Source organism: Dama dama, chromosome 29 (assembly GCF_033118175.1).
Source record: "Dama dama isolate Ldn47 chromosome 29, ASM3311817v1, whole genome shotgun sequence".
Lineage (NCBI taxonomy): Eukaryota > Metazoa > Chordata > Mammalia > Artiodactyla > Cervidae > Dama > Dama dama.
The window spans coordinates 18,811,543-18,830,808 of record NC_083709.1 but is presented as its reverse complement, the minus strand read 5'-3'; the positions used below and the strand labels follow the sequence as shown (position 1 = coordinate 18,830,808).

The 19,266-nt window shown below is 40.8% G+C and overlaps 1 protein-coding gene across 4 annotated transcripts in view; it reads right to left on the bottom strand.

The window, feature by feature from the left end:
- Window positions 1–19,266, bottom strand: part of KIF13B (kinesin family member 13B) — a 207,129-nt gene that overhangs the window by 182,927 nt on the left and 4,936 nt on the right. For all 4 annotated transcript variants that reach the window (XM_061132637.1, XM_061132638.1, XM_061132639.1 and 1 more), the window contains exon 2: window positions 5,461–5,554. In XM_061132637.1, coding sequence (XP_060988620.1) covers window positions 5,461–5,554 — 94 coding nt within the window. The remainder of the gene's footprint in view (window positions 1–5,460; window positions 5,555–19,266) is intronic.

Below are 19,266 nucleotides of genomic sequence, written 5' to 3'. Positions count from 1 at the left end.
CAGTTTTGAAATTCAATATACAAATGTTTCCCAAATTCCCATGATTAAGCTGTTAAGCTGAAAATTGTCTACCTATTCATTTTTAAATGGCTTCTATCGCCTTTAATAAGCATAAATATCAAACCATGAAATTTTCAGAAGTTAATGCAAAATTAATCAGAAAAATATACAACTACTGTTTTGAAATGTATACATATTCACTTTCAAAGTATAAAAAATTAGTCACAGTTTTAGATTAATAAGATTGGTGGACACTATTCTAAAAAGAAGGATATTGTAGCTTTTAAAGGAAAAATATTAGTTTGAGTCTTTATGACTATTGATTGAAACTGACTCCAACCACTTTTTTTATGTTAGTTTCAAATCCCTGGCGCTTCAGCTGCAAGTATAGCTCCTATAAAACCGTAACTTGTTTTACGGGTTAGTCATTCTCCAAACTAGACTGTAATTAATCTTAACTTTGTAATTTGTGCTTTCCCCTACTATTTCTCTCTTTTAATGAAGCTAACATATACCACCGAACTTCTACATTCCCAAATTTTCATTTTCTCTTTTCACCTTGACATTAAAAGAAAAAGTACTTCTTATGAGGTGGCCTTTTGTCATACCTAGGGCTTCCCTGGTGGCTCAGAGCTTAAAGTGCCTGCCTGCAATGCAGGAGACCTGGGTTCAATCCCTGGGTCGGGAAGATTCCCTGGAGAAGGAAATGGCAACCCACTCCAGTATTCTTGCCTGGAGAATCCCATGGACAGAGGAGCCTGGTGGGCTACAGTCCGTGGGGTCGCAAAGGGTCGGACACAACTGAGGGACTTCACTTCACTTTATCATACTAGTAATGTTCTTGTTTTTAATCTGGGCACCAGTTACAGGACTCTGCTCAACTTATGAAAATTCATCAAGCTAAATATACTTTTCTATACATACATATATACTTCAATAAAGAGCTGTTTTTTAAGAAGCTGTGCTTCCCAGCTTTATCTCACCAAAAGCCATGACGTACCAACCTTGACGGATGTCACTTCTAAGTCTTTTTTTTTTTTTTTTCTAAGTCTTTTTTAAATCAGACAGCACTCTACAGTTCTGAGTTAACATTCAATCTGCATTTTCAGCACATGTAAAAAGAGTCATCTAAGATAATCTGTGGAACCAAAAAGTGCTATTTAATTCTTTCACAAACCCCTGAGATTTAAAGATCTCTAAAGGAAAGAAAACATTTATTTTATATTCTATGTGCTCCTTTTAGTTTCACAATTGCCTCATCAGTTAGACATCACACACTTGTGGATGGAGCCACAACAATGTATTTCCCACCAAAAATGCTTCCCGTAGGTGACACTAATGTTTCTCCTCTTGTTGAAACTGTGTAGAGCTTTATACCAGCCTTCAGCATGAATACGTGACAGAACTGTCATTGTGTGACTGCCAAGGTTACAACATCAAGGATGGGGAAGGAGGGAAGCTCAAGAGAGGGGACATGTGTATGCATATAGCTGATTCACTTTGTTGTAAAGCAGAAACACAACATCGTAAAGTAATCACACTCCAGTTTAAAAAAAAAACAAAACGCAACACTGCTCCCACCTGGCTTTCTCATGCTCTCAGGATACTTGCCTTTGGAACTTGCCACCTGACTAGGAGCAGGTGTTCTGCTTACAGCCCCAGTGACATCTCCAGCTCCAGCTAACAGGTAGCATCAACCACCCGACCCAAGTGACCTGGTGAGCCTTCTGATTGCAGCCCCTCGCCTTCACGTCTTCCTGGTGAACCCTCAACAGCATGGAATGGAGCAAGCCATTCCCCCTGAGCCCTATCTGAATTCCTGAGCCACACAAACCACGAGATAATGATTACTGGGCTTCCATGATGGTTCAGAGAATCCCCCTGCCAATGCAGGGGACACGGGCGTGATCCCTGATCCAGGAAGATTCCACATGCCGCAGAGCAACTAGGCCCAGGTGCCACAACCACCGAGCCCATGCGCTACAGCTACTGAAGCCCACGCACCCTACAGCCCAGTACCCTACAGCCCGCACGCCCTTCAGCCTGTGCTCTGCAACAAGAGAAGCCACCACAGTGAGAAGCCCACGCACCACAACAAAGACCCAGCACAGCCAAAAATAAATAAACCTTAAAAACAAGTACATGATTACTATTCTTTTAAGTCAGGAAGCTTTTGAGATCATTTATTTGTTACACAGCAATAGAAAATGGAAACACTTTACAAATAAAACACACAGGAAGATAACCATGCCAGCAAGTGGCAAAGGCAGAATTTGAATCGTCAGTCCACATATAAAGCCCCAATTTTTTTCTACCAGAGGGTATTGCCTCCAAGTTTGCTCAGAGTGGCCCACATTTCCAAAGGAAACAACAGTACTCAGACTGAAAGCTCTAAGAGCAATATATACTCCCCCAAATTAGTGTTTTCAGTTAACACTCAGGACAGTAGGTCATTCCATTAGCAGGCTCAAAATCCCTGCACCTCTGACTCATCAATATCTTTCCCACCCTAGTAACAGCATCTCCTAGAGATGCTTAAGAAACATCACTACGTCAATAATAATAAACTTCAACATTTACAGAACATTTCACAAGGCACTTTAACGATCACTAATTTGATCTTCAGGAAACCCCCCTGTGAAACAGATAAGGCAGGTATCATACAGACAAGGCTCAAAAAAGGTATAACTAACTAACTACAGGGCTTCCCTGGTGGCTCAGGACAGTTCAGTTGCTCAGTCGTGTCGGACTCTTTGCAACCCCATGGACTGCAGCACACCAGGCCTCCCTGTCCATCACCAACTCCCGGAGTTTACTCAAACTCATGTCCATTGAGTGGATGACATCTCATCCTCTGTCGTCCCCTTCCCCCGCCTTCAATCTTTCCCAGCATCAGGGTCTTTTCAAACGAGTCAGTTCTTTGCATCAGGTGGCCAAAGTACTGGAGCTTCAGCTTCAACATCATTCCTTCCAATGAACACCCAGGACTAATCTCCTTTAGGATGGACTGGTTTGATCTCCTTGCAGTCCAAGGGACGCTCAAGAGTCTTCTCCAACACCACAGTTCAAAAGCATCATGCTTCGGCGCTCAGCTTTCTTTTAGTCCAACTCTCACATCCATACATGACCACTGGAAAAACCATAGCCTTGACCAGATGGACCTTTGTTGGCAAAGTAATGTCTCTTCTTTTTAATATGCTGTCTAGGTTGGTCATAACTTTCCTTCCAAGGAGTAAGCGTCTTTTAATTTCATGGCTGCAATCACCATCTGCAGTGATTTTGGAGCCCAAGAAAATAAAGTCAGCTACTGTTTCCCCATCTTTTTGCCATGAAGTGATGGGACCGGATGCCATGATCTTACTTTTCTGAATGTTGAGCTTTAAGCCAATTTTTCACTCTCCTCTTTCACTTTCATCAAGAGGCTCTTTAGTTCCTCTTCACTTTCTGCCATAAGGGTGGTGTCATCTGCATATCTGAGGTTATTGATATTTCTCCCGGCAATCTTGATTCCAGCTTGTGTTTCCTTCAGCCCAGCATTTCTCATGATATACTCTGCATATAAGTTAAATAAGCAGGGTGACAACATACAGCCTTGACGTACTCCTTTTCCTATTTGGAACCAGTCTGTTGGTCCATGTCCAGTTCTAACTGTTGCTTCCTGACCTGCATACGGATTTCTCAAGAGGCAGGTCCAGTGGTCAGGTATTCCCATCTCTTTCAGAATTTTCCACAGCTTATTGTGATCCACACAGTGAAAGGAGCTGGCACAGTCAATAAAGCAGAAATAGATGTTTTTCTGGAACTCTCTTGCTTTTTCAATGATCCAGCGGATGTTGGCAATTTGATCTCTGGTTCCTCTGCCTTTTCTAAATCCAGCTTGAACATCTGGAAGCTCACGGTTCACATACTGTTGAAGCCTGGCTTGGAGAATTTTGAGCACTACTTTGCCATTGTGTGAGATGAGTGCAATTGTGCAGTAGTTTGAGCATTCTTTGGCATTGCCTTTCTTTGGGACTGGAATGAAAACTGACCTTTTCCAGTCCTGTGGCCACTACTGAGTTTTCCAAATTTGCTGGCATATTGAGTGCAGCACTTTCACAGCATCATCTTTTAGGATGGTGGCTCAGTGGTAAAGAAATCTGCCTGCCAATGCAGGAGACACAGGTTCGATCCCTGGGCTGGGAAGATCCCCTGGAGTAGGAAATAGCGACCCATTCCAGTAATCTTGCCTGGGAAATCCCATGGACAGAGGAGTCTGGTGGGCTACAAATCATGGGGTCACAAAAGAGTGGGACACAACTTAGCGACTAAACAGCAACAAACTACCTACAATGAAATAAGTAGGGATTCGATTTCATATTTTCTGACTCCACGTCAAGCGCTCTTTTCAACTCAATTCAACTCACTTGAAAGAACTTTCATGGAGTGCCTTTGGGTGTACTTTCGTAAACAGCACTGTCTCTGCAACTATTCTGAAACATCTACTTGGCACAAAGCGTCATGGTGGGCACCACGCATTCTCCACTTTCAGGAATGGCACAAAAACATCTCTGATAGCTGATCTCTACAAAAAGCCAGTCTTTCCCCACTCTGATCCACTCTTGACACCACCATCCAACAATCTTCCTAATTCACTTCCTTAATCACAATTCAAAAACTGTCAAAGATAACTTCCCATAAAAATAGAGGCCAAATCTCATCTGCTTCCAAAGTCTTCTATAAACTGACTCTAACTTACCTGGTAATTTCCCGGCACTTGCTAAGAAAAACCGAGTTAATCTCTTCCTTCCTGTCCACGTTGGCTTTCTTTATAACCTTCCTGCTCTCCCTTTGGTTCATATGATCACTCAAACCCAGAAGTGAGGCTCAAGTATTTCATCCCCAACTCCTGACAGAGAGTCCCTTCCTTCCAAGACCTTAAAATTAACTGCTGAGCTATAATTAATAATTCAAAACAATACACCATAATTAAATTAGGTGGCACAGATTATAGCTCACAGTGACTTTAAGGAGAAGAATCCACCAAGGGCTGCAAGAGAGTCTTCAGGAAGAAAAGAACACTTGAAATGGGTTCTGACTGATAGGCTAGGATAGGAACTGGCAGAAGCAAAACCACCCATGATGAGGAGCAACGGAAAAGCCTTCCCTTCTTCCCATTTACATCTCACCTAAGCCTCCAGCCAATATCGTCTCCTTCAGGAAGCCTTCCTCAGGAACTTCACACTCTAACCAACATTCTCTTCTCTGCGCTTCTAATACCATCACTGTACCACCCATGACACTGAATCAGGCCCTCAGTCCTTCTATATTATATTAACAAACCTTGTCTCACTGATCTGGCAGCAGTATGTCCCCACATAGAAAGCACTCAATATTTGTTCAACTGAACTCAGTTCAGCAGCCACTGTTGCCTTCTGTCTTTTAAAAACCCATCGATCATAACACTGGTTCTTAACTTACCGGGCATCGCCTTTGGAAAGGTTGGTATTTACAGGATTGAGAATAACCTTGTTTGCGTCTACATCCACCACACATTTGGTGTGCAAGTCAATTTCTGCAGATTGAAAAAAACAAAAAATGAGTCATTTTTGAAGCAGTGTATGTCAGAAAAAGCATTTGACAAAAAAAAAAAAAAAAAAAATCCAACACTCTTTCAGAATAGAAACAGTCAACAAACTAGAAATAGACAGGAACTTCCTCAATTGACCTGATAAAGGGCATCTAAAAAACTTGCAGCTAACTTCACACTTAATGGTAAAAGACTGAACAGCCTACCTACTAACATCAGAAATAAGACAAGGATATCTATACCTGAAACACTTCCCTGGTGGCTTAGAGGGTAAAGCGTCTGCCTGCAATGCAGGAGACCTGGGTTCGATCCCTGGGTTGGGAAGATCCCCCAGAGAAGGAAATGGCAACACACTCCAGTACTGTTGCCTGGAAAATCCCATGGACAGAGGAGCCTGGTCAGCTACAGTCCATGAGGTCACAAAGAGTCAGACACGACTGAGAGACAACACGTATACACCAATTAAAAAAAAAAAAAGACGAGAAGGATGGCTACTACTGAGCCTATTCAAGGATATACCAGAATTTCTGGTCAGAGCAGTTAAGCAAGAAAAACTAACATAAGGCATCCCAACTGAAAAGAATAAATAAAACTACCTTTATTTGCACAAGATAGGATCTTATATATAGAAAATCCTAAAGAATCCACTAAAAAGCTACTAGAATAAACAGGTTTTGCAAAGTTGTAGGATATACACTCAATACACAAGAATCAGTTGTTTCCATACACCTGCAATAAAAAATCCAGAAATGAAGTTAAGAAAATTTCATTTATAACATTTTTGATTCATTTATATCAAAAAGATTTAAATGCTTAGGTAAAACCTTAAAAGAAGTGCAAAACATATACACTGAAGATTCCAAAATACTGTTGAAAGAAACTAAACACTTAAATAGAAAGAAATTATATTCGTGAAGTGAAAGACTTAATACTGTTAGGATAGCAATAACTCCCCTATACAAAAACTCAAGGCAATCCCTATCAAAATCCCAGCCAACTTTTTTTTTCCTCCAAAAGTTAACAAGTTGATCCTAATTCTATGTGGAAATGCACAAGACCTAGAATAGCCAAAAAACCTTGAAGAACAAAATACAAAGACAGCACTTGTCGATTGTAAACTTACTACACAACTACAGTAATCACGGTACTAATATGGACAGATATGTGGATCAATGGAACTGCCAGTCCAAAATTACAGTCAGATTTACGGCCAAATGACAACAGCGCCAAGAAAATCCAAGGGGTTTTCAGTCATTTCAACTGTCATTTCAACAAATGGTGCTAGCACACCCTCATCAAAATGAAAAACTTCTGTGCTTCAAACGATACCATCAAGGGAGTAAAAAGATAATCTACAGAACTGAGAAAATATTTGTGAATCATATATCTAATAAGGGACTTGCATCAGAAAATATAAAGAACTCTTACAACTCAATAATTTTAAAATGGGCCAAGACTGGGACTTCCCTGGTAGTCCAGTAATTAAAACTCCATGCTTCCAGGAGGCACGGGTTCAATTCCAGGCTGGGGAACTAAGATCTCACATGCCACATGGAACAGTCAAAATAATAAAACAAAATGGGCAAAAATTTGAATGGACACCTCTCCAAAAATAATACAAAAATGGCCAATGACCACAAGAAAAGACGCTCAACATCATTCATTAGACAATGGGGAAATGCAAATGAAAACCACAAGATACCACTTCACACCCTCTAGCATAACTAACCAAAAAGACATATAACTAATATAAATACTGTCAGTGACATTGCAGTTTAAAAAAGAAAAAATAATCAAAGTGTAAATTGGATCATGTCCAAAAAAAGCCAGGTAAGTATAGGTGAGGATATGGAAAAATTGGAACCTATATACAGTACTGGTGGGAATATAAAATGGTGCAGTCACCTTAGAAAGCAGTCTGGCAGTTCCTAATGGTTACACATAGAATTAGCACATGACCCAACAATTCCTACTTACAGAGATATACCCAGGAGAAACCTATGTCCATACAAAAGTTTATACACAGAATTTCACAGCAGCATTATTTGGCTATTCATAACAGCTAAAAAGTGGAAACAACCCAAGTGTCCTTCAACCAATGGATGAATAAATGTGGTATATCCATAAAACAGAACACTACGGCAATTAAGTAGGTACTGACACATACAGTGGCAGACTTTATTTTGGGGGCTCCAAAATCACTGCAGATGGTTATTACAGCCATGAAATTAAAAGACGCTTACTCCTTGGAAGGAAAGTTATGACTAACCTAAACAGCATACTAAAAAGCAGAGACATTACTTTGCCAACAAAAGTCCATCTAGTCAAGGCTATGGTTTTTCCAATGGTCATGTATGGATGTGAGAGTTGGACTATAAAGAAAGCTGAGCGCTGAAGAATTGATGCTTTTGAACTGTGGTGTTGGAGAAGACTCTTGAGAGTCCCGTGAACTGTAAGGAGATCCAACCAGTCCATCGTAAAGGAGATCAGTCCTGAATATTCACTGGAAGGACTGATGCTGAAGCTGAAACTGCACTACTTTGGCCACTGACTACTGATGCGAAGAACTGACTCATTTGAAAAGACCCTGATGCTGGGAAAGATTGAGGGCAGGAGGAGAAGGGGACGACAGAGGATGAGATGGTTGGATGGCATCACCGACTCAATGGTCATGAGTTGGAGTAAACTCCGGGAGTTGGTGATGGACAGGGAGGCCTGGTGTGCTGCGGTTCATGGGGTTGCAAAGAGTCGGACACGACTGAGTGGCTGAACTGAACTGATACATACTAAAACACAGATGAAGTTTGTGCTAAGTGAAAGAAGCCAGTCACAAAAGACCATCTATTGTATGATTTTACTTATTTCTAACATTCCGAACAGGCAAGTAGAGACGGAAAATAAACTAGTTATCGCCGAGAGCTGAGGCCTGACTGTCGGTGGACACAGGTGTCTATTGGGGGTGATGAAGATGTACTCAAATTGTGCTGACAGTTTTCACAACTGCATGAGTGCAGTAGAAGTGACCGATGTGGCTGAACTGTATGAAATGTGAACTGTATCTTAAAGTTTTGGGTTTTTTTTTAATGTATATAGGCCACATCATGTTCTATTATTCTCATAATCCTCTACATTTCTGACCCAAAGTATGAAACAGTTTCTCTTTGCTTTATCTCTACTACGCAAAGATATGCTCTAACGAAAGAAACTGCGCTCCACTGGAGTCATTTTGTATTTTCCTAAGAACCTTGGCCAAATGTCAATGTCAAACTCATTACAACTTTAGAGTATTTCCACTGCCAGCAAAGAGGATTCATTTTTTGTTTGATTGCTTTAACTTACATAACTGAGACAAATGAAAAACAAAACAAAAATTTCCTTTCCTGTTCTACCAAAACTCAACTTTTCTCATATCAGTTATTTTATCAATACATTTGTTTGCAAAGACATAATCTATAAGTACGAAAAATTCAGTGGTCGGGCTTTTAGCCAATACTTTTTTCAGGCAAAGAGAACTGAAAAGAAAACAGAGCTATGTTTTATCCAGGTGTGGAAGACTAACTCCTGAAGGCTTATATTTCACTGTGGTCAACCAATATTAAAGTCTATTTCTAATACTTGTGTTTAAATCCACTCTATACTGTCACAGAAATGCTGCAAGAAAGCCTTAGTCACAATGAAGAAATTTTTCAAGCCCTTATCTTTACTTCTTCCTTTCCTTAGGCCCAGGCTTCCCAGGAGGTCCCAAGGTAAAGCATCTACCTGCCAATGCAGGAGACACAGGTTCAATCCCTGGGTTGGGAAGATTTTCTGGAGAAGAAATTAGCAAGCTACTACAGGATTTTTGCCTGGGAAATCCCATGGCCGGAGGAGCCTGGCGGGCTATGGTCCACGGGGTCGCTAAAGAGTTGGACACGACTAAGCGTGCACAAAACGTTCCTTAGCCCCATAGCTCAAGAAAGTTTGCACACATCATACTTTGTTAATACCACCCCTTAATGACCTCTGACCATGCTATATTGGCCAGCCCCATATGTATATATTGTACACAAGTGCATTATTGAGCCTCCGGAAATTGTACTGACTCAGAATCTGCTATCTCACCACCCACCACAAAGCTAGATATTAGTTTCTTGCAAGAACATCTGGTCTGAGCAAAGGCGCTGCATGTATAGTTCTGTATCAGAAGTACACATCTAGAATGCATGCCTGCAAAGCTGTAAATCAAATACTTCCCCCACCAGAGTTTTGCCTTCATTTCAGATGATCTGGAATTGAGAAAGCATTCAAACATTTTCCTTCAATATTTGTAGGCTTTTCTCCTATACTCTTCACAGCTCCTCCATCTTACCCCTCATGACTTCACTGGATACATTAATAATTTGAAAATATTAAATGGCATGATTAAGGAACCAATTCCCAGAAAATCCTTTATAATTCAAAGAAATACATAATAGCTAATATAGTCAACCTAAACTCATTTTGTCCTAAAGAGGGCAATCCTAACAAATGTCCCTACATTTAACCCTCTGGAGGTGGCCTTTAAAATTATAAACTATCTTCACTTCTTTATTGCTCAGTTTTTATTATCAAAAAAATTCCCACCCCAATGCTGTTACAAGAAGGTTTTTCACAAGACTGTTTAGAATATGGGTGGAACATCCAGGACACACACCCAAGCAAATAAGAGCAGTGAACAGAGTTTAAGGGTCAGATTCTCTGGTCACTCAGACGGTAAAGAATCTGCCTCCAATGCAGGAGACAGGGGTTCCATCCCTGGGTCGGGAAAATCCCCTGGAGCAGGGAATGGCAACCCACTCTAGTATTCTTGCCTGGAGAACTCCATGGACAGAGGAGCTTGGTGGGCTATAGTCCATGCGGTCGCAAACAGCCAGACATGACTGAGCAACTAACATACGCAAAAAATTAAGAGTCAGATATACAAAAAGCATTTAACATCTAACTGTGATCAATGCTTGAATAAAATTATACTGCTTCAAAATTCTAAATATGACACGTTCTCCATGGAAAACTTCTTGCTCTATACTTCTTAGAAAGCAAAGAAACGGAAAGTGAAGTTGTGTCCGACTCTTTGCAACCACATGGACTGTAGCCTACCAGGCACCTCCATCCATGGGATTTTCCAGGCAAGAGTACTGTAATGGATTGCCATTTCCTTCTCCAGGGGATCTTCCCAACCCAGGGATTAAACCCAAGTCTCTTGCATTGCAGGCAGACGCTTTACGTCTGAGCCACCAGGGAAGCCCCTTAGAAAACAAAGCCATGATTAAATCACAATGCCAAATTTAGGCGTTAAATTTAAGCTGGATTTAAAAAAAGGAAAAAATTTAAACACCTACCAAAAATCCAAAAGATAAACACCTTCCTCTTAGTCTGGAACAACACTTTGGTTAAAAAGATAAAGACCTAGCTGTTATGCTCTACCTGTGTAAAAACAGCATGAAAGTGAACATGAACACACATGAACAACCATGTTCACAAAGCTAAAAGGTGGAAGCAACCAACTTTCCATCAATGAATGAATGGATAAACAGAATGTGGTATGTGTATATATATGTATGTATATGTGTATATATCTATTTTTTTTCCCAATGGAAAATGATTCAATCTTTAAAAAGAATGAAATTCTGCTAAAACATGTACAAACCTTGAAGACATAGTGCTAAGAAAAATAAACCAGTCACAAAGGATAAGTTTTGCAGGATTCCACTTGTATGAGACACTTAGAGTAGTCAAAGTCAGAGATAAAAAGTGTGACGGTAGCTGCCAGGGGTGGGGCTAAAGGGTCCACAGGGAGTTAGTATTTCAAGGGCATGGAGTTTCAGTTCTGCAAGATAAAAAAGTTCTAGAGATGGATGGTGGTGATAGTTCCATAACAATGTTAATGTACTTAATGCCACTGAACTGTACACTTAAAAGTGGTTTAAGATGGTCAATTTTATATCTATGTCACCACAATAAAAAAAACAGCACTAAATACTCATCATTAGTATAATAAGTAACACATGGACAACAGCTTACTCCCAGGGAAGCATAAAATAATAAGATTGGTATTTAATTAGCACTATGTCTGAAAACCAATAAAAAATGAGAGTGATCTTAGAGTTAAGTAGTGCTGTAAGTTTATGTTATGACTAATCAAATTTTACAGTACTCAGAACCACGAATACTTGATGTATCCACGGTCCTTAGAAAAAGACAGACAGAAATTTACTCCACTAACATTGAAGCTCCCATATCATTTTCCAAACAGGATCTTTTTCTAGGTCAAGTTCCTCAAGATGAATAAAATATCAACAGCTGACAACTCAGTTTACTCAGCCAGCAAATTAGTCACCTTATAAAAGTGAACAATAATTTGAAATGAGTCTTTCTGCAATGCATAAATCAGCGATGGCTCTGTCTCCAATGACATCATAGTCAAAGATGGGCAGGGCCTGGAAGACTCCCTTTATATAACTCATGTTCTGTCTGGGGAGATGCATCATTCTCAGAGTGGACAAAATAATTCTGAGTTGTCCATTCATTAATCTGCCTTTCTAATTCTCCAGAAAATTAATAATAATTTTCAGACCAAACCTACTACTCAGAAATACAAATAAACCTCCCTTTACCTATCTATAACTTACTGTTAAATTCACAAGTAAAATTCACAAGTAAAAGGAAGATAGTAAATTATTAATATCTGTAAGAGTCACATCTTAGATTGCAAATTTTGCATGCTTTATATGGTTCTATTTTCAATAATCTGTGTCATAAAGTTAGTATTTTTACACGTCTGGGTATGCTCATAATATTCATCACTAATATTTCATATATGAAGTGCTTGTTTTCCCAAATGGAATGTAGTAGTCTTATTAGAATAGGAAATAAGACTTATGTTCTTTACTATAATTACAAGTGGCTTGGGACCCTTTTGAGGCCCACTGACCCAAGGAGAAAAAAAGGACGTGATGCCAGGGAGGCCTGGAGAGCTGCAGCCCACGGGGTCACAAAAAGCTGCACACGACCAGGCATGAACAACGACCCAAAGAGAAAAAAAAGAATGTGATGCCACACAGGAAAGCGAGCAAGGAAGTAGTTTGCTTTCTAGTAAGAGATATATAAAATACCCTAATCACTTACTTCTATGTTTTTACCACTGAACATGAGAATCTATGCAATAAACAAAAGATAAAATATAACTGAGTTCTAATAGGGCTAAAGAAATGACTGAGGAATGAAGGAAAATACTAGACAAGACGCCTGGTAAGGGGAAGAGAGATGATAATACCAAAATAACTGAAATACTCTTGAGTCTGTTTTCAAGAAACTCATCAACTTCACAGGATTAGAAAGTAGGTCTTTAAAAACTTATAAGGCAAAACCAGAATAAACAAATTTATCTTGAAAAAAGAACAACAAAGCAGAAAGACCAGTGTCACCAATTTCAAACTTACTACAAAGCTATACTAATCAGACAGCGGGGTACTAACCTAAGAACAGACATATAAATCAATGGAATAAAACTGAGAATCCAGAGATACGCTGTCGCATTTATGGTCAACTAATTTTCAGCAAGGGTGCCAAGACAATCCAATGGGGAAAATATAGTCATTTCAACAAACGGTGCTAGGACAATTGTGTATCTACATGCAGAAAGATGAAATTGATTTCTTCCTCACCCCTCATTCAAAAGTTAATTCCAGGGGTATCCTGGTGTCCTACTGGCTAGGATTCCAGGCTTCTGCGGCCAAGGGTCCAGGTTCAATCCCTGGTCAGGGAACTGACATCCCATAAGCCATGCAGTCAAAACAAAAATAAATTTTAAAAACTAACTCCAAACAAATCAAAGACCTAAATAAATGCATGAGCTAAAACTATAAAACTCTTAGAAAATATACACATTAAATTCACATGACTGTGAGTTAGGCACTGGCTTCTTAGAGATCAAATCAAAAGCACAAGCAACAAAAGAAAAAAACAGATAAATTGGACCACATCAAAATGAAAAACTTTTGTGCTTCAAAGGACACCACTGAAAGAATGAAAAGGCAACCCACATGCTCAAGAAAATATCTGCAAATCAAGTATCTGTTACAGGACTGGCATCCAGAATATATAAAGAACTCTAAGAATTCAATAATTTAAAAAAAGATAAGCCAATTTTAAAAATAAGAATAGGGTTTGAATAGAGATCTCTGAAAATATATACAAAAGGCACATGAAAAGATGCTTAATTAACATTATTAGACATCGGGGATAAGAAAATCAAAAATCATAATGAGACTCCACTTCACACCCATTAGGATGGCAATCAAAAAGAAGGCCGATAAAACTGATGGGGAAGACGTGTAGAAACTGAAACCCTCACATATTGCTGAAGCAGGTGTAAAATGGTGCAGTAACTCTGGAACACCATTGAGCAGTTCCGCAGGAGTTAGAGTTACTACATGACCCAGGAATTCCACTTCTACATTTATACATACTCAAGAGAAAGGAAAATACACAATAACTTATTATTACATTACACAAAAGTTCATGATTCATTAAAAGCCAAAAAATGGAAACAAGCCAGATGCCCATCAACTGAGAATGGGCATCAAAGTGCAGCATATCCATGTCAGAACACTGCTGTGCTGTGCCTAGTCACTCAGTCCTGTCGGATTCTGTGTGACCCCATGGACTGCAGTCCGCCAGTTCCTCAGTCCCTGGGGATTCCCCAGGCAAGGATCCTGGAGTGGGTTTCCATGCCCTCCTCCAGGGGATCTTCCCAACCCAGGGATTGAACCCAGGTCTCCCACATTCCAAGCGGATTCTTTACCATCTGAGCTATCAGGTAAGCCCCAAAGAATATTATTCAGCCTTAAAAAGGAATGAAGTATTGATTCATGCTACAACATGGGTAAGTCCTAAAGGACTTATGCCAAGGGAAAGGAGTCAGATACAAAAGTTCATAAATCATATGACTCCATTTATATGAATGTCCAGATTAGGGAAATCCAGAGACAAGATGTAGATCAGGGGCTGTGGGGAGAGGGGAGGGGATGGGAGTGCGGGTGGATGGAGAGTAACCACTAACTGGAGAGCGTCTCTCGTAGGGATGATAAAAAATGTTCTGGAATCCGGTAGTGGTGATCATTGCACAACTCTGCAAATACACTAAAAGCCACTGAATTATACACTTTTGATAGGTGAATTACATCTCAAAAATAGCACAGAAGGAATGGTCCCACTACCATCAATGGATGTAAACTATGGTTCAAGTCCCTCAACCACACTTCTAAATAATCACTACTTTGAAGAACCCAGCCAACCCAATCCTCACTCACAATTAATAACCTCACATTCTACCTCATCAAGAAAACTGAACACTCCAGGGCTTTCCCATTGTATAATGATCCTCTCCCCTCTATATTTCAAAAATTCTCCACTCTAATGACTATTTCTCCCTGTTGATAAAAAGGCTCAAACAACTCCCAGACTTGGGTTGGCAGGGAGCGGGGGAGGCCTGTTCCTCATCTCCAGAAGACCATTCTTTACCATGGCTTTCTATATGCCATTTCTTGAAAGAAAACTCCCGTATACTCACTGCCTCCATATGAGCACACACACTGATTTATTTCTCAGCCCACTACCAACCCACCAACAGCAATTCATTCATTCAGTCGAAATTATTCTTTTGCCATTCTTCACCCTGGGCCACCACATTACTTTCACCTGCTTTTCCTTACACCTGTCTTCTCAGCCTCTGTGACCTCCTCCTTCAGGAACATGCCTTAATTTGGTGTTCTATAAGATCTTCTAAATATAGTAACAACTTCCATGTCTACCCGAATCTCCAGTTCCTTATTTTCAGCCTCCTATACAACAGCTTTCTCGATCCACCCCTTGGCTGCACCTCAGAACCTAAAACTCAACAAGTCTGTTGCATTTCTTCCAGGCGTACACTACATCTCATCTGAAGATGCAGGTGCAGTGGGTGGCGTGTGATAAGCACTGACTAAATACTGTTGAATGTCTAACAAGAGAGCTCATAACTTCCCATACCTCTACCTTAAAACCTGCTTCTCCCACATTTCTAATCTCAGTTGATGACACCGGCACTCATTCACTTAGTCACCTAAACTGGAAGCTTTGCAGTCATCCTATATTTCCTAGGGCTTCCCCTGTGGCTCAGTTGGTAAAGAGTCCACCTGCAATGCAGGAGACCTGGGTTCAATCCCTGGGTTGGGAAGATCCCCTGGAAAAGGAAAAGGCTACCCACTCCAGTATTCTGGCTTAGAGAATTTCATGGACTGTATAGTCCATGAGGTTGCAATGAGTCGGACACAGCTGGCAACTTTCACTATATTTCCTAAATCTTGGCTGCTTTCACACCACCTTGAAATGCAAGGCCACAAAGGCACTTTGCATCGCCCACCTCTCAGGAATGCGGTCCCAGCCAGCAACCTTCAGGACAAACAGCAGGTCTGCTCACCGCTTAAGAGCAATGGGGTTCCCAGCTCAGTGCTCCTCAGATGCAACCCAAACCCAAACCCACTGCCTGCAGAGCATCCGTCTGGACCCCTCCACATCACTCCTGTGGGATTTGCAGGCGAAATCCGACCCCAAAGTCCTGTGTCTTTCACCAGCATCCATCTAGGAGTAACAAGCTCATGTATCAGCTTGTGAGCAAGGTAAAGATGCAGACCTTAATTTCTCTTCCGAGAGCATCTCTGTAACAGTGCCACTGCCCCTTTCAAAAACCTAGACATTTGTGACAACACAGATGGACCCCAAGGAATGTACTGTACTAAGCAAATCAAACACCGTATGATTTCATTTATATAAAAAAATATAAATATGAAGAATATAAAACAAAACAATCAGGATGGGGAATACATATACACCCATGGCGGATTCGTGTCAATGTATGGCAAAACCAATACAATATTGTAAAGTAAAAAAATAAATAGAGAAATAAAACTGGGGAAAAAAACTCACAGACACAGAGGACAGACCAGTGGTTATAGAGGAGAAGAGGGTTGGAGGCTGGCAAAATGGATGAAGGGGGCTAAATTGTTTAGTGACATGGTTACTAGACTTATTGTAGCGATCACTTTTTAAGAGTTAAGTTGTACACCTGGAACTAATATGTTCATACCAATTTTACCTAAAACAAACCTACAGTCACTGCACCCCTTATCCTGTCTGAGATCCCCCCTGAATCTGCCTGGACCTCACTTCAGTAACTTCATTCTACTCTGCTCCCCAGAAACCTCTCGACTTCAGTGAAGCCACCTTCCATCACTCCTCTCATCCCCCACTCGACACATGCCTCCAGCTCTTCCAAGAAAGCACAGAATTTAAGGGCTGTGGCTCCAGAGTTGAACTGCCCAGGTTCCAATCCTCTGTTCCACTACTTGGTAATTATGTGATTTGGTGCAAGTAGTAACTTTGTCCAAGTTTCCATTTTCTTGTCTATAAAATGAGCTATCGTATAAATTCTTCCTAGAATTTTTGGAAAGACTGATCAAAATAATCTAGTTCAGTGCTCTGGACACGTCAGCGGAAGGTAACCGCTCTTTAACTGTTCTTTACAAGATACTGTCTGCTTCCTGCTGCTTGAATGTTTACAGCTAACTTCCCTGCTGTTCTTGCAAATATCTGGCTAATTCCACCTTTTGCTAAGCTCAACAACTCATGCTATGCACCCCACTTGCCTTGTCTTCCTCCTTGTCAATTGTCTTCAACCCATTACTCATCATTCTCAAGTCCCACCCCCATTTCTTTAATTCATAAGGCACTGCACGGACTTCCCTGGAGCTCCATGCTTCAAGTGCAGGGGGCAGAGGTTCAAACCCTGGTCAGGGAACTAAGATTCCACATGCCATCTGGCATGGCCAAAAAAAAAGCACTGTTGCTGACTTGTGTACTATCTTCTTGTGTGTGTGTGTGTGTGTGTGTGTGTGTGTGTGTGTGTGTGTGTGTGTGTGTGTGTGTGTGTGTGTGTGTGTGAATCCACCTGCCAGTGAAAGAGACCTAAGAGACTCAGGTTGGATCCCTGGGTTTGGAAGATCCTCTGGAGGAGGGCACAGCAACCCACTCCAGTATTCTTGTCTAGAGAATCCCATAGACAGAGGAGCCTGGCGGGCCACAGTCCATAGAGTCAAAAAGAGTTGGACACGACTAAAGCAACTTAGTATATAGCATGCATGGACTGTATCCTTATAACTGACTCACCTTGTGTACCTCTTATTACCAACCAGACAGTAAGTTCTGTTGGTCAAGGATCATGACTTATGCTTCTCATATATCGTGCACATCTTTGAAAATTACGCAAACTCAGGAATGCAGCATCCTGTGAAGATCATCATGTCTGATACGGCAGTAAAAGCACAAGCTTTAATGGCAAAACAGGAGAAATTCAGGCTCCAAAATCCTGCTTTTGTAATTCTGGGCAAGTTACCTAACTTCTCTGAGACTGTGTTCAATAGAAATTCTATAACCACCTTTCAAACTTTTGTTTCAAGAATAATGTATAAAAAGGAATGAACAAAAAAAAAAAAAGGAATGAACTTTGTAGCTCACAAATAGAAAACTCTCAAAAAGTAGCTATGATTTTTTTCCTCCAATCAACACATGTTAAATTGAATAGGCTAATTCATTAATGCTTGTGTCTATCAGCCACTCAGTCGTGTCTGACTCTTTGTGACCCCACAAGTCTGTAGCCCGCCAGGCTCCTCTGTCCATGAAATTCTCCATGCAAGAAGTCTGGAGTGGGTAGCCATTTCCTCCTCCAGGGGATCTTCCTGACCCTAGGACTGAACCGGGTCTCCCACACTGCAGGCAGATTCTTTAACTTCTGAGCCAATAGCAGCTTTTAAAGATATCAACAGCTTCTGAGAGGTAAAGCCCAATACCAGTTAAGTTGTGGACTTCAAGTCCCTTACACCAGCCAGTTTCACACACTTTCCTAACGAATACACTGCTTCTGCCGGCCAAGCTTTTGAACACAAAGGGAAACTGATCAGCGAGCAGAGAGATCAATAACAAATACATTTCCACCGAGTAAGCAGCTCAATTCATCTGCTTAACCAATAGTTTTGCCGGTGGCTTCTTCCATCTTCAGAACTTAAGAAATGGAAAAGTTGACACTCGTCACTGTTTTATGGAGGTGCGGGTCAAGGCAGGGGGCTGGGGGGAACGGAGCAGTGGGGAGGAATGGACATAAATGCCAATTCAAACAAATTTTGATTTGATAAACCTGTACTTTCTTCTCCAAAAACCTCTGGTCCAATGAGTATAAATCCCATTTTCAGTCACTGAGTTGACAGTAGAAACAGAAGAATGTTGTGATAGATGTGTCTCATCCTCTATTAGCATATTGAGCAGATGCTAATAGAACAAGAATCTTCTGTTTCAGAAATATATCAGAAATTTCCATCCACAGTCATCTCTAACTCCAACACCAGTTCTCTCTCTCTGAGAGGGCTTAAGAACCACCAGTGGGTTAGGAGTCAAAAAATACCTTCCTGTTTCAAACATGCTCCCGCCCCACACTGCACCTTGACTTTCCGGGGATCTCCTGTTCTCCCGGACCACCAGGGTCTTCCAACAGTCCTTCCACAGGGACTCCTACAGTCCCAGTTTCACCTGCCTTTTAAAAAAATTTTTTTTATTGAAGGATAATTGCTTTACAGAATTTTGTTGCTTTC